At 34.5% G+C, this 17,140-nt stretch overlaps 1 protein-coding gene across 1 annotated transcript in view; it reads right to left on the bottom strand.

Annotated features, from left to right (window-relative positions):
• Nucleotides 1-17,140, bottom strand: part of CSMD1 (CUB and Sushi multiple domains 1) — a 1,033,138-nt gene that overhangs the window by 103,185 nt on the left and 912,813 nt on the right. The window contains exons 40-42 of the mRNA XM_051614951.1: nt 15,499-15,615; nt 12,419-12,628; nt 4,383-4,571 (exon numbers count right to left, since the gene is read on the bottom strand). Of these exons, the coding sequence (XP_051470911.1) occupies nt 4,383-4,571; nt 12,419-12,628; nt 15,499-15,615 (516 nt within the window). The remainder of the gene's footprint in view (nt 1-4,382; nt 4,572-12,418; nt 12,629-15,498; nt 15,616-17,140) is intronic.

Genomic DNA, 17,140 nt, shown 5'->3' with positions numbered 1-17,140 from the left:
CTTCTCAGAGGCACAAAGTATTTCTAATCCTGATGTCATTCAGACTCACTGCCAAATTCCAGCACAAACCTTAAAACCACTTGTTTTCCTTATTGTAAAAAAAAATCTGTCATAGTAATTCTTTCAGCAATGCTAGATTGAGCTTTAATGTACAGAAATGAATTTTTAACACAGCAAATAGTTTGCTACCAGAGAGACTGAGTGCTCCCATAACTAATGTGCTCAGTAAAACACTAAGAAACCTACTTTTGAGTCTGAAATGATAGATGTAAATGCACACAACTGCACACACAACGGAGATGCACTCATTAAGCCCTCAGCTCTGTGGAGCTGTGTAATGTAGATGAATGTGGGTAGCTTGGAAGGTAGGATTCACATGCAAAAGATCCACAACAAATGTATACTCTGAATTACAGACTTGACAGTAACAGAACAAAGGAATGACTTCTTTGATCCTTTGACTTATCCATCCTCTCAGTTTAATTTGTAAAAGTTATACTTCTCATTTCTGATTTACCACTACAAAAAGGATTTAAAAAATACATGCTATAAAAGACCAACATTTAAAGTTAAATGCTCCATGTGTATCTTGTTAATACATTAGTAGGATTACCCCAAAAGCCAAAAGTTTAATAATAAAAAATAGAACTAAAAAGGGACTAAATCTAGCTAGAAGAGTCTCTAACACTAACACTAGAACAACATTGAATGAACCAATACAAAACTCAGTGAGTGTGAAAACAATTTTCGAAGAGAAAGGATTATAACTTGTCTAGAAATGTAAGATTTCTAAGAAGATAAGCAAAACAATGTGTTTTCCCACCGATAAACTTTTAAAATTGTATCTCAGAAATCAGTGGGATTTAAAACTAATTCTAACTAGTAACCTTAAAGAGATCTAGAGAGAATATGTATCTGTTTTCTTAAATGTCTTTATTCTAGGAGTGCAGAGCTTAATGCAGAGGGTAGGTCAACGTTAATGAGAAGAGAAAACACACATATTCTCTTATCTTTTTATGTCCTTTACTTTCTTTTTTTTTATTCTTATGAAAGATAATAAGGCATATTGTAGTTCACCAGCAAAAATATCGTAATGAGTTTTAAAAACCTATATCTTCAGGCAGCAAGATTTAGAGGGATTAAATACAGTAAGATCATAATTTAGTAGAGTAAGACATATTCATATCTGTTACATAAAGACTGCACAAAAGTTATTTTATTTTAGCATGTAATTATTCCATATCTTCCATAGGCTCTTCAGCTTATTTTCACACATTTTCTGGAAGTGGCATATTTATTTCCAGAGAAGACAGTCCCTATGCTTACTTGATATTCTCCTTGTAACTCTTTAGCTGTTCTTTTCACCCTAGCATTGTACTGTATAAGCAGCACATGTTCATGATCCTTTATAATTTTGTATCACTGTTTAAAGGATATTGTAAAACTTGATGTTTAACTTGAGGAAAAATATTTCATATTTGTTTAAAAGTGCAGGTTTATAATTGTATTTTCTTTCAAAATACTGACAAACTTCACTCCATAACCCAGTTTTCCTTCAATATAAATATCTTCTTTAAATATTCCTTCCTTATCTTTGATTTTTTCTTGAACTCAAAAATAATTACTTATTAATACATATAATACATATACAAACATTTTGCAAAGTGCTATAATTTAATTAAACAGTCACATGGAGCTAGAGATCATATTCAGTGTAAAGCCTTATGTACCTAGAATGGGACTTGTAAAACATTTAAATGTAAAATTCAAGAGGGTAAAATTTAAAGACAGCATCCTTGGGGAAAAAAGAGCAAATAACTGCAGTACTTAAGCCCATATTTCAGGCTGAATGAATCTTTTAAAGTAAGTACAGAAGTTAGCTATAATAGTTCACAGAAAGAGATAGGTGGCTCTCTTTCAGAGCAAGATTAGGCATGCAATTTAAAAGGAATATTAAAGTCTCTTAACTAAGGGATATGGGAGATGATGGTTCACATCTTTAATCTAAATATGTTAGTGGTAAAAGAGTCAGAAAAATAAAACCCATTTACAAAAGAAAAAAAATCATCAGTTATAAGCAACCACTTTGACAAAGATCCATGTGTGATGCATTATCACATTCTACATCTCTAAGTAAAGCATTCATCCTTTGCTCACAAAGAATTTTCTCATGCCACTATTTTTCCTTTGGGAGGAACAGTTTTGTAAAAGGTGCCTATATTGCCTACTGTAGTGTGGACCATTGGAGTTGCAAAAGGCTCAAAAGATGTCTCACTACACAACTGAAATTATAGTTCGCTAGGATAATATAATTATTTAGGAATTATTTTAATTGATTGTAGCTATTTCTTTTCTTTACATACTCTTCTTCCTAAAAGAGATAGTAAAAAATAGGTTTTAAGTTATTTGCATGCATTCCTTCTTAATTAAATTGAAATATATGTTTTTGTCAAATGTCTAAACTGTCTTCAAGCTGTTCTGAGGCAGAGATTGAAAAACAAGAAAAAATGGAAGACATGGGAAGAGCAGCCACACCTTCACAGCCATCTAACAGTTCTCCTTGATTGTACAGAATTTACACATTCTCTCGTAAGCTAGAAAACTTCTGATGCCACTCAATACTGGAATAATCATTTTAGTACTTTCACTTCTATACTGTCATAAAAGCAAAATATCATAAGAGCCTGACAATAAAATTCTGTGATTTAATTTGAAAATAAACTGAAACTCAACACTCTCGGTTGTTCAAATATGTACTAATTCCTCAGTGAAGTGCTGATGTCATGGTGGATGGCCTTTCTCATTCCAATGCCAAATGTTCTTTATCTTTTCCCTTTGACCAGTATGGCAAGTTTATGTCTTACTCCTGGAGTCTGTCAGACTTCTCTAGCATCTGTGCAATAATGTAATAAAATTAAGTTTAAATTAAATTAGTTAATAACGGTTGTAATATTCGTATTGGAATTATTAAACAAATTAAAATAATATTTTTAAATTACAAAGAATTGGAGGTTTATAAGTGTTTTTATGCTTTAACAAGTCTCAAATAGACAAAGATTTTTATCTGTGACAACCTTAATCCAGAAAATTAATATTAAACTTTATTTCTCCCTTATAACCACTTTTCATACAAAGAAATATGCAATACTTTCAACTTCCTCCATATATTTACTTTACTAGATTTCTGAGCAATTTATGATAATTTGCATTAACTATTATGGAACTAGAACTTAAATTTTATGAATTCTTGTAACATTAGATTTAAATGGCAACATAGGACATAATAAAAGTATCCCTTCCAAAAGAGATTTACAAAACAGATGTTCATGTTGCACAGTAATATAGTTAAGTTGTTAAGGAGAATACTTGTTTCAGAAATAATAAGAAAATAATTTGAAATCATTATTCACAATACTAAAATCCTCACTTAAGAAGCAAGGAGCTTCAATGCTGAAGTAAACCTTTAGTCCATCTAGTGTAGTTTTTCCTTCTGACAATTTTCAACTCTCCATGCTAAGAACACACAGAAGCATGCAAAGTAGAAAAAACTTCTTCCACTGAAAAATTTGTTTCCAGCCCCTAGCAGTCTCTCCTTCAGCAGAATGACTGGCCCTTCTTTCACACTTTTTTCATGGCTTATATCTGTAGCTCGGTTAGATCTTTCTTGAATTCCTCACACCCTTTTCTGTTTTGACTAACCTAAAAGTTATTTGGCATCTTGTGTCCCATCTTTCAAGATTAGTGTCAAATACATTCATGTCAACATCGGTTCTGTACTGAAAACCTGTAGCACCATTAAGCTCTTGCTATGATGAAAATTATTTGTTTCAATCTATATATTATCTTCTTAGTTGGTTGGCTATCTATGACATCAGGGAATGTAATTCTACACATTTACTACCTAGTTTTGCCATAATATCACGTATGAGACTTTGTCAAAGCCTCTAAACATTTAAAGGAATGTCAGAAATGTCAGAAATTTTGTTTCTGCACTTGATATTTTGGACCAAATCCGAGGAAAAGCTTTACAATTGAAAATTTTTTACGTGACATTGTACACTGCCCATCTTATCCCCAAATTAGGAAAAGGAGGAAAGAAAATAATCACTTGGAGCTTAAGGTCATTTCTGGCAGTATGATGAGTTCACATAGTCAACTGACAGATATTAGTAGGAATAATAAATTACTGCTGAGGTACATGATTACTAAAATGTTTATGATTTATAAAAGGACACACTTCTGACTTTTGCTGCTTATCTTGCAGATTAGGAAAAAGGTGCAGCTCTTCAGCAAAAGTTGCATTACATTAACTCACACAAACAAGCACACAAAAATCAGAAAGTACTGTGAGTTCTGAAGCACAGGTACTATTAGAATGTTACCTTCGCATCTGGGGAAATGATAATTCCAATTCCTGTTGATTCCATGTTGGCATGTGAGAACAGGCTGACCCCTCAAAACATATCCAGGATAGCATTCAAATGATACTGACTGACCCACACTGTAATCTGAGTTGACTATATAACCATTCAAAAAAGGAGGAGGGTCGGGGCAGTTCTGTAACTCGTAAGCTGGAAGAGAACAGGAGCACTTTTTATTGTTTAGCCAGCTCTCAATAAAGGAAGTAAATGTTAATACATTAATTCTGTAATGCATTCCATAACAGGTAAACCCTAGAGTGCCAAACTCCAGAAATAGAGTGATTAACAAATAAATGTCTTCACTGAAAATGTTATCAGGCACTGGAACAGGCTGCACAGGGAAGTGGTGGAGGCACCATCCCTGGAGGTATTTAAAAGACCTGTAGATGTGGTGCCTAGGGATGTGGTTTAGCAGTGGACTTGGCAGTCTGTTAGGTTAACAGTTGGACTTCATGTTCTTAAAGGTCTTTTCCAAACAAAGCATTTCTATAATTCTAGCACTGAATACAAAAGTTTTACTTAGTAATAGTAATAATTTAGTTGCCCAATTTAACACTTGGTCATGTTTCCACTAAGATTCACAAGGCTGAAAATTATCACAGAATTCTTTAAAAACCTTTTTCCTATCCTGACATACAAGAAAGAATGCAGTTAATTCAAAGTAAGAAAAAGTAAAATTATTTAGGAACAGAAATTTGTTAATGATGCCTGAATTTAAACTGTATTTAGTATAAAAAAGTATTACATGACCATGTTCACAGTGCAATTTCCAAATTTTGAAAATGCTTACTTTTAATAATTAATACAGAAGTATACAATTCATAGCAGCATGAGAACCTGAAACAAGTTTGTTTTTTTTCTCCTGACATTCATATACTGTTCTGTGCATCATCTACTAGGAATGGCTGCAGCTGCAGCAGAGAAAAAAATATTTTTCAGCAGTATGAGCACTACGTAGCAAATAAAACACTTCAAATTGAGGATAAGCATATATATTACTATGGTGGATTATATTTGTTTGAATGGCAATATTTCAGTTTGTTCATTAACTGCATCAATTAAATTGTAGGATAACTTCAATGATAAATCAGCATACAACTAATCTCAGCAATCGTTTAAATGTGTTTTCACATTTGAACACTACAGTAAGTATTCTAGTTCTGTATAACAAATTCATTCTTTCAATATTTATGAAATATGATATTTTCACAATCAATTGTATTTTTTTAATACATAACAAGTTATGCAAAAAAAAATAAATTAAAAAAACACCTGACAAAAAATAGAAAAGAGTTACTGAAAGACTATAACATCACAGAGCATCAGAAAGATCCAGAAAAGTAAAAAAAAGACTACCCAGGAAAAAGTTCCATCTAAATATATATGTCAACACAAAAAAAATTGCATTAATGACTCCTTGTATTTAATGCTGTGGTTTATTTTAAAAAAAAAACACACAATATTATTAAATTAAACATATGTAGTTCAAACAAAATAGTGTGTTTAAAATTCAGAGGAAGCTTTCATAAATAATATTTACTAAGATACATAGGTAACTTAAAACTACGTTTCCACATTGAAGATATATTTCTATTTAATAGTCCAAAGGAACAAAAAAAACAGTTTTACAAACACGTTCTGCAGAATTATTCCAAAAAACTTTACATAGATAAGATAGCAAGTAACTACCATTTAATAAATAATTATTGAGAAGAAGAATGCTCTGTTTTCTCTTAGCATTCCTTTTATAAATGATGTATAAATTATGAAATATTAAATATTTCTGTCAGAGAATAAAAAAGTTCAAATAAGTGGGGAGGATATGGTGGATCAGGTGACACAAATGAACCAATCACAGTGTTAGCTGGGTTGGGATGTGTTCGTCATCTCTCTCTGCTGCTGATATTCCTGTATCCTGTGTTCCTGACAGAGAAGAACACTGTTCAACAAGACAGGTTGTCTTCTCTTGCCTCCCTGAATAGCAATAGCTTGGCTGCTCCAAGGCTTTTGCAGAATGTCACTGGGACCCTGGACCTGGGCATTTTTATCTGCTGCTGAGTCCAGTTTAGAACTTTTCTGGTTGGGAAGTGATTATCAACCAATGACTGTGGGCTCCATATTTGCACATTTGTGCATATTTGTATGTAATGCACCATCGTTATTATTACTACTATTTAGTATTTAATTAAACCTTTTCTATTTTTTTCCAACCTTGAAGTCTCTCTCCCTTATTCCCCTCTTAATCTTCCCTTAGGAGGGTAGTGGGGGAATAACAGTATCTGTTACCTGGTTATTGGCTAAAACTGCGACAGTATTGATGTGTGGCATTAAGTCCAAACTCTAAATATACGGTAAGAGAGGCAAAGAACATATTACTGAACAAAGTATTTGTTTTTTGTTTTTTTCAAATCAAATAATTACAATAGGGATGTGCTCATCCTAGAAGTATACACTTATTATCAACTGGATTATTCAAACAAGCCAATTCAGCAAGTATAAGCCAAGCATATAGTTCAGGTGTGCTTAAATGCCTACTTAAAGTGTTTTTTACTTCATTGCTTCACTGAAATACAGCTACTGCATTAAGTTTTTTAGTCATTGCTGATTACAGTCATGCTACAAAATAAATAGAAGTTTTATTTGTAGAAAGTCTACTTCTTTTCTGTAACTCATTAAGTGAATCCAGAATCCAGTTTTTGTAAGATTATAAAGCTAGAAGAGAGGTGGAGGTAGTAGAAATATTTCTAAATCATCTAATAAATCAGATGCCCCTTTTCCCAAATTAAAAAAAAAAAGAAAAAAGGGAAAAAATGAAAAATTAACAATCAGAATTAATTGCTACCGAAAAGGAAATACAAGAAGATTTATTCTACCTTAATTATGGTTCATTAAAACTTTCTGCTACATCTCATAATGGCTTATTAATTTTAATGTTATTATTATTCCTACTATCAGTATTTCTACAGTACTACTACAGATAATATTAACATCTTTATACAAAACAGAGCGCTAGAAAGATTATTTAAGAGCACTCTTAATATGAGTGCTCTTATTAAGACTAATTATATAAAAAGATACTTAGCAAATTCTATTACAAATACAGTAGAAGATTATTCTGGATGGTAGAGGATCTCATAGATTTATTTGATAAGGTGCAGCATGACACTGCCCAATAGCTACAATGGTGTGTTTTGAAACAACGACAAGTATTGAGACCTTCAAACTTTGATTGTACAACCTCTTGAAGAAAAAAATATGCATGAAAAAATATCTTTTCTTATTGATTCATTTGTTACAATACAGGATTCATAGGTTACATTTCAAACACGCTTAGTATGGTCTCCAGTTTTTTTTTTAGTTAGTCTTAAAATTAATTTCAGAAAAAAACTTATGTCACCAATCTACATGAGAAGAAAATGCAGGAACAGCTCAGGTGAAAAGAGGAAATCCTGAAAGAACATCAACACCACTCTGTTCCTCTAAGTTGCACAAAATCCTGAAGTCCTTTGGATTGTTAATAGAAAAAATAAAGCCTAGCTTTAAAAATTCTAGTTATTTTTTTTAGTAAGAAGAGAACCTCTGCCTAAAGCAGGTTATCACTAATTTGAAGGTCAGAGTGGCAGGGGAGAAACCATTTGCACATGAGCCAGTGGACAGGTTTTGTTTGTTTGTTTTTGAAATAAAATTAAAATATCTAAAATGTGAGGATACTGCATGTGACTTCTGGTATACATCCTATAGATAACACTTAAATTATTGGAGTAACTATAAGTCAGGTGATCCATCTAACTATGATATGATTTATAGGCTACTGAGGCAATCTTTCTAGTTTTAATATATATATATGAATTATATTCTTCTCTGTTATTTTGATCTATGCTACAACTATGCCTGATTTATCAGAGCAATTCATTATTCAGTCACCCCTATAAAATATTACCCATAAATCCTGATGTCACACACAAAAGAAAGATTTTTATGAGTGTCCTGTCCAAAGACTTGTTTGGTATTGAGCTTTACAAAATGATATGCCATTTCACAGCAGAAAACCTCTACTGAGAGCCTGAAGTGCAGCCCAATGTAAAAGAAATCTGAGAAAAAGAATTTATTCTAATGTTGGCAGCAGTCAAATACTTGAATTTTTAAATTATCTCAAATGGAGATCATCTGTGCAATATATTTTCTACTGCCAAGAAAAGAGTGTAAGCCACAAAGTAAATATAATTGATCCTCTGCCATCTTGTTTTTAAGATTCAAATGTATTTTCCTTATGTTAACACTAGGGTGACTTATTGCCTTAGCAAGTGCCAAATATATCTGTAAGACTTCAACATAGAAATAATTCACATAAAAATAGTATGAGCAGAAAGTTGAGCATGCAAATGCACAAATGTTAGGAAAGCTCACAATTAAGGCTACATAAAACTTTCATTTAGTATTACTGTACATTCCTCCAGTATCGTGCTGTGTATAGAGACTCAAGAACAACATCCATTTCTCAAACTAGACTAGACTAGAACAGACTAGCATGGATTTAATTATGATGGACCTTTAAAGATCATCTAGTTCCAACATGCTGCCAAGGGGAGGGGCCTATTTCACTGGATCAGGTTCCTCAGAGCCCCATCCAACTTGACTTTGAAAAGTTCCAGGAATGAGGTATGTAATGTCCAACCTAAATCTACCCTTCTCTAGCTTGAAACCATTACCCCTTGTCCTATTGTTATGTGCCCTTGTGAACAGCTCTTCCCCAGCCACCTTATGGGCACCTTTCAGGTATTGGAAGGTTGCTGTAAGGTTTCCCTGGAGTCTTCTCTTCTTCAGGCTGAACAGCCCCAATTCCCTCAGCCTGTCCTCATAGGAGAAGTGCTCCAGCCTTCTGATCATTTTTGTGGCCCTCCTCTGGATACACTCCAACAGGTCCATGCCTTTTTTTGTGTTGCGGGCTCCAGAGCTGGATGCAGTACTCCAGGTGAGGTCTCACCAGGGTAGAGCAGAGGGGCAGAATCAGAATCTCGATCTGCCCGCGACATTTCTGTTGATGCAGCCCAGGATACAGTTGGCCTTCTGGCCTGCAATTGCATATTGGTGGCTCGTGTCCAGCTTTTCATCCACTGGTATTCCCAGGTCTTTTTCCACAGGGCTGCTCTCTAGTATGTCTTAACCCAGCCTCTCTTTATATCTCTGGTTGCCCCAGCTCAGTTGCAGGACCCTGCACTTGGCCTTGTTGAACCTCATGAGGTTCACCTGGGCCCACTTCTCCAGCTTGTCCAGGTCCCTCTGGATGGCATCCCATCCCTCTGGCACACCAACTGCACCACCCAGCTTGGTGTCATTGGCAAACTTGCTGAGGGTGCTCTCAATGCCACTGTCAATATCGTTAACGAAGATATTAAACAACACTAGTCCCAGTAAAGACCCCTGAGGGACACCACTTGTCTCTGTTTTCCACCTGGACATCAAGCCATTGACCACTACTATCTGGATGTGACCATCCAGCCAATTCCTTAACCACTAACCAGTCCACCCATCAAACCTGTATCTCTCCAACTTAGAGAGAAGCATGCTGTGGGGGGCTGTGTCAAAGGCCTTGGAGAAGCCCAGGTAGATGACGTCGGTAGGTCTTCCCTTGTCCGCTGATGCAGTCACTTCATTGTAGAAAGCCACTAGCTTGGTCAGGCAGTATTTGCCCCCAGTAAAGCCATGCTGGCTGTTCTAAATCACCTCCCTGTCCTCCATGTGCCTCAGCATATCTTCCAGGAGGATCTTCTTACTAGAGTTCTCCTAAGGAGACAAAGCTTTCTACTGCATTCAGAAATACACAGCACCTAAGTCATTAAGGTTATATATTCAAATCCTTTGTTGTGAGAATTTTCAAGCTAGTGCTTAAGAAGCAGCACTAGCTTCTTGCAAGCATGGGAGCAAATATTTTGCTGTTCTCAATGTGCATGCACTTTCATTCCTCCCCAAAATATGTGCTCAGATGCTCAGAGTACAATCCCAAGCTATATTAAGCTCCAATCTTGCCAGTATTTTTTTATCTTCAGAAAATCAGTAGAAAAACTGAGAAACAGCATTATTAATTCTATAATTCACTAAATAATATTCATATTCTTTGGTTTCCCCTGACATGAGGGGTTATCAAAAAGCCTTATCCTTCATCAAATGCTAAGATCTCTAGAAAACTTCATTTTTGATGAAGGATATAATTTTCCCCACCAATTTTAGTATATTAGAACATCCTAATAAAACCTAATCTTCCAGTTTTACATACAACCTTTTATTTAGTCCTGACAAGTAACTGTTCCCTTTTAATTACAATGCTTACTTTAGATGCCCTGAGATATTAAATACTTTTAAAATATGCTTCTTGGGATTCATGTAAATTATTACTTATACACTTCAAAATAGTTAGTATGCTTGGTACAGCAACTGTTAGGTTTACCATGTCAGGAGGATAATGAATTCAGTAGATTGCTTTGTCAGCAGCTGAACAAAGAAAGCCTGTTTTTGTTGTTGTTGTTGTTGTTTTTTTAGTATGTACATGACTATATATCTCCATAGTACCAATACAGTTTCTGTTTCCTTACATTTGGGCATTATGTTCTTATAAGCAGATGGTGTATTGATTAAGCCTTTTCTGGACTACCTTACTTTATTTGCAGCATCTACAAGACCTTGAAACAAAATTAAGAAATCTTCTGTCAGAGTAAAATGACATAGGCTTTATGCCATTTATGCACCTGTCAGTGCCAGTTCTCAGAAATCTGAGATACACCTGGGCTTGCCTTGGCCTGGTTTTAGTAGATTTAAACAATTGCTAGAAGCCAAGTGTTTTAGGTAATATACTCTGCAAATACCAAGTATGCTAAAGGCCTGGCAAGCCCTGGCAGTTACTGTTTAATAATCAATAGTCCATTACAGTAATTGAAGCTGGGGAAAACAACTTTCAAAGTTTGGTTGGGAACCATTAAGAAAGAAGACAATTTTTGAGGTCCCTTATAACTCAAACCATTCTATGAGTCTATGATGACTGTGGTAAGAAAAACATGTAAAAATAGTCTAAGTGGAAATCAAGACTGAAGACCAAGAAATTTCTAGCATGAGCATCATATGTTCTCTAGCAAAGAGCCTGGGATGCTGACGACTGCCTCTCCAGTTCTACATGAAAAAGAAAAGGACAGAAGCTGTCACCGCTAGACTTCATAAGAGCACTGGGAGCATAAAAATAAAAGAAATGGGATAGATAGGAGGAACTTTTTTGCATAACAATTTCAACTGCATTGCTTATGATTTTGTTCTGTATTAATTGATTTTGATAACTGTGTAAGCATTAATTGGAATAAAAATAAATTCTTATCTTTATATATATCCTATGTTTCCTTTTGCTCACAAGATTTTGAATGTGACTCCCATGCCAACCTTTCATATTTTATCTCCCTCCTATATCTCTATCCCATGAATAGCAGCTAGGCAAGATACAGTGTGTATTAAAACTCATTGTGACAAGGAATATTTCAATTGGGTAGCCAGCAAGCCAAACTGAATTGATATTGATGGAGTAACACTGCATCTTTCCACTGAATAAGGACTCTATTTCAAGACTCTTTCATACACATTAGTAATATTGCTTTTCAAACATTTCTAGAAACTGTGAAACTTTATTGAAATTGGACAATAGTTTCAAAATTGTGCCATGAATATTAGCAGTATTGTCCAGTAACAGTACACTTTAATGGGATAGAAGGGGGTATCAGCTATATGACTTTGGGCAACTGACATTGACTTGTTTTCAGGTTTTTAAGTCACTAAAACCAAGATCCCAATTCAATACAATTTCAGTTGTAAAAAAGCTCAACCTATGGAATAAACAATCTACATATTTTAAAATGCCTTACAGTATATGCCTAACATTTTTTTTTTTAAATTAAAACAAAAAATACAAAATTTGTATTTTTCCTTTTTAAGCAGAGTTCATTGTGCTACTTCCTACTTACCTTGGTATGTCAGCTTAAATCCTTGCCTGTTTTCTGAGTGATCACTGTAAAAATGGACAAGTGTTTCATGAGTAGTACTTAGCAAAGGTGATGGGAGGTCCGTTCCACTAAACTGGCCGATCATAGAGCTGGTGTGGTAAGGTCCATTCTGAATTTCAAGGAAATCATGATTTGCTTCAGTTGAGAAATTCAGAAACTGAACGTGTGCACCTGCAGCATTTAGAAGGAAAGAAAAATTGAAAACAATTTTAATAACCATTCAAAGTAGTATGCTTAAATTGAGGAAATAGCCACTAAGTATTGCAAGAGCTGGAGCTTATACATTTTTAGTTCCAAATAAACATCATAGCCACACATGAAGGGACCAATGAAATAAAGTCATAAAGTCAACAACCAGATATTTGTCAGTCTCCTAAACCAGCCAACAGAAGCACTCCATACAGAGGCATGACACAAATCCTGCTGTGTCACAGAATGGTCTGAATTCTGCTGATAGAGCATTACTGTAGCTGGGCCAGACCTCTCATGGAGGCTCAGGACCAGCTCAGCACCCAGGAATGTTACTACCAGAGTGACCTTTCAGAGGCAGTAAGATTACCTAGTTCTACTCTACCTTGCTTTTCTTCACCCAAGTCACCTACATATGCCTCCTCTCCAGCTTGGATCACTGTGTCTCTAGAGCCATTTTACTCTGTATGCAGCACTAAACTCCAGACTGGTTTTGTATTTTTAAAGTGCAAAGTAGATTTACCAGTAATGTTTAAAAATTTAAACTACCTAAACTAGCCACATTTTAAACCCAAACATAAACATATTTTTTTCTAAAGGTTTTTCAAAGATGACAATTTCAATTAGAGGACATACTGTATGTGCCACTCAAGCCTTAACTGTAAGTTTATTCAACTTACAATAGTCAATTTGATATGTCAGAGAAAAAGTTTTGTACCCTAAATAATTTCTTACATAAAAGTATACAGAATAAAACTGATATTTACTGAAAATAAATAATTATCTTGTCAAACTATAATTATACTACTTCCTGCTCTAGCCTCAACAGGATTTCCTCTTACACTTGAATAGACTCTAAATAATGAGAATTCCAAGCTGAGCTCATCTTTTTTTACAAATTTCAATCAATTAACAGCTACCTGAAATCATGCCAAAATCACTGTGACTCACTTGAAAAGACATACTTTCCATCAGTTTAAAATGTGTGCATTTTAGTAGTGTCTTTTTTACACAATCAATATCTTTTCATATAATAAAGAGAGCACTATACTTTAGGACACATTTAGCTCCCATGATTTATTGTTGGACTTTGTTTAAACACACCTGTGTGCTTGCACTGAGTCAATAATATAATGGGCTTCAATCAATTGCAAAGTTTGAATAAATGGATGGGATTAAAGGAATATATCAAGACATGAAGTCACGGTGAGGTTAATTATTTCAGTGGAATTTGAATCAATTATTACATGTTCATGATTGTACAGTGCTGAACTCTAAGTCAATCAGTACCACATTAAAATCCTTAAAAAAAAATATTCCTGCAGTATTATTCAATTTTGGAAATGTTTTCTACGATTCAGTGACTTCATGTACTTACTTTGATCCAACAGAATGAACATAGACAAACAGCTCTTAGGTAGACAAGTTTATACTTGTATCTAAAATAGTATCCAAGATTTTGCCGTGGAAGTTCTCTGTGAAACAGCACATCAACCACAATGTTTAAACCTGGTATAAAGACATTATCTGTGGATTAGCTGACACAGACTTTGGGAAAAAGATCCCTGTAGCAATTTCATGGCAAAAAATGTCTGCCTCTAGTATTTTTTAACTCAATGACGAATCAATGGTATGAACACCCTGTACCTATCAAATCCCTTGCCAAACAAATGCATCATATTTTCTAATTATAGGATTTACACTACTGGAGACTTTCTAAGAACTGAGAGTGATAAAATTAGAAGACGTTCTTGCATAATTAATCCATGAAACATTGTCTACATGGAAAAGCTTAAAGAAAAAGAACAAGTCTGAAAAATATGAAGGACTCTTTTTAGAAGGCTGTGTTGTAGTAGCCTAATTAGGATGACAGCACCCCAGATCAGTTGCTTGTCATTTGTATTTTCTGCAAATGTAGCTTTAAAATGCCAAAATTAGCCAAGGGTGTCCTGTCTATGATCCACCTAAGGGTAGAAGGATATGTAAGGCTCCTAAGGCTATCCATCACAGCATAAATAGTAGCATAATAGTTCTATAAATTAGCTTAGTATGATAAACCCTATGTAAGTAGCACACCTTACAACAAACCCCCCCTTTTGAATGCAATGGAAAGCACAGAAAAGAAATTAATTTCCAGAGATGGTAATAGAGAATGTAATAATAAGCTTTTGAAATTACATTTCTTACTTGAGCACTAGCACTCAATTCATAGTATGGAGCATAATGTATGGAGCATAAATCCCTTGTCCCTCTTTTACTTCCAATAATGACAGAAGATTGTGTTTTATACATGTACTTACAGATCCCTTATCATCCATTATTACCTTCTCTATCTAATTATTATTTATTTGTGAAGATATTATCCATATAACAATAGATTAAATCAGACCTAGACAGTTTCTAAGTTGGCAACTGTTACCTGGCATTTGACATATAGTTTTAGAATGTTTTAAAACAAATTCATAATGCTAGAAGTGAGGTTTTGCCCATTTTCATAGAACATAAGAAATACTGTTAAAAAGTCACCTAGAGGACAATGAAAGAATATTAACCAGACCACTAATTAATTTAGAAGTCTCATTATCTATTTCATCTGATATATCTCCATGAAGATTTCATTTTCTCTGAATTTAGTTTCCAAGACAGGCTGTGTCTTACAAAAATCAAGTTGCTTTGGCAAAGATAAATTTTTAAAATGCCAACCATTTTCAATTCAAAAGCATATAATGATGTAAGGGGTTCATAATACATTAACTGGATAAAAACTACTTCATACAGGAAATCAGAATGTTCTTCAAGATATTAAATCTGATTATCACAAATAATTGCTCTTCAAATCTAAGTTTACTTACCGTATCCCATAGGCAATAAAATTTTCCATGTACAATCTAAGTTACTAGGGTAATTTCCAGGAAAACCTGGGCTCAGGATCACACCACCCATGTTTGTCAGTGTTCCACCACATTTAGCTATTAAAAATAAAAAGAAAGTCACTGTATCTTTTAAGAATATTATTTCTTAATATTTAGCATATAATGAATTAAAAAATTGACTTTTTATTTTATTCCCATGATCCCCAAGCTGTAGAATTTATTACAGTCAAAGATTCCTTATGAAGGAGAAAAAAAATTGAAAACAAATCAAGTGAAAGTAAAATGTTCACTTCATGGAACATGTTCCCTGTGATTTTACTGCAAATGTGTAGTTGCTCATAGACAAGGGTAACCTCTTGTCTCAGCTTGCCAATTATGGTTAAAAACATCTGGTGCCATGTTAAGATAGGCATCATATTTAGAGGAACAAACCAGGAAGTAAACTGAATTATGGCACTGATCTATGATGCAGTTGTAGAACTACTAGTTACTACAGCTAAAACCACCCTTGAGTTTCAAAAAAGAACAAACCCCACTAGAGTTCTTTCTTTTATTCAGAAAAAGAACAGACCAGCTGCATAGCAGAAATATTATTTGCTCATTATCTGTATGCTTTCTTTAGCATATTCATGTTTTTGAAGAATGAAAAGCCACCTGAATTGTCTAGGATGATAAAGCTAAGCTGCATTTATTATTTGTGGAATCATTACTTTAAAACCTATGAGTGTTCATGTCAGGTATTACAGTGATGTATGATCTGGTAACTGAATTGTGATACTGTGATATTGTGCATTGTAGTAATTGTACTGAAAAAAAAAAAAAAAAAAAAGAAAAAAAAACAAGAAAAAAAACTACTGGTCAGACCACACAAGAAATTGAATCAAAATACAAAAAACTCCACTAAAAAGCTGAGAATTCTGTCTCAAATTTCTCAAATACTTCTACCTCTCTGTAATGTTAAATAATGGTGACGTGTGCTTGCAGCCCAGAAAACTCAGTGTATCCTAGACTGCATCAAAAGTATGGCCAGCAGGTCAAGGGAGGTGATTCCGCCCCCCTGTTCTGCTCTCATGGGACACCACCTGGAGTACTGTGTCCAGTTCTGAAGCCCTCAGCACAGTAAAGACATGGACCTGTTAGAATGGGCCACAAAAATTATCAGAGGGCTGGAGCATCTCTCCTGTGAGGAAAGTTTGAGAGAGTTTGGGTTGTTCAGCTTAGAGAAGAGAAAGCTTCAGGAAGACTCTATTGCAACCTTGTAGCACTTAAAGGGATCCTATCAGAAAGATAGGAACCACCTTTTTAACAGGGCCTGTAGCAACAGGACAAGGGGTAAAGGTTTTAAACTAAAAGAGGGCAGATTTAGACTAGATATAATGAAGATCTGAAGCTAAAAGGAATAGCTTTCACTGTCTGAATATTGAAGTAAAAAACATTCACCGAAGAATGTGTTTCAAAGCTGAAATGACAGAACATTACGGAAGAGCTGTGCTTCTCTCCCCTCCATTCCAGCTTTTCCTTGAAATAAGCCTGCCAAAATGCACCAGAATCTTGACTCTCTTAAACTTCCTTTAATCAAGAAACAATACAGTAGAACAAGATTATTATCTACACAGAAAAA

The sequence above is a fragment of the Apus apus genome, chromosome 3 (assembly GCF_020740795.1).
Source record: "Apus apus isolate bApuApu2 chromosome 3, bApuApu2.pri.cur, whole genome shotgun sequence".
Lineage (NCBI taxonomy): Eukaryota > Metazoa > Chordata > Aves > Apodiformes > Apodidae > Apus > Apus apus.
The sequence above is the reverse complement of the archived record's forward strand: the minus strand, read 5'-3'. Positions and strand labels throughout refer to the sequence as shown.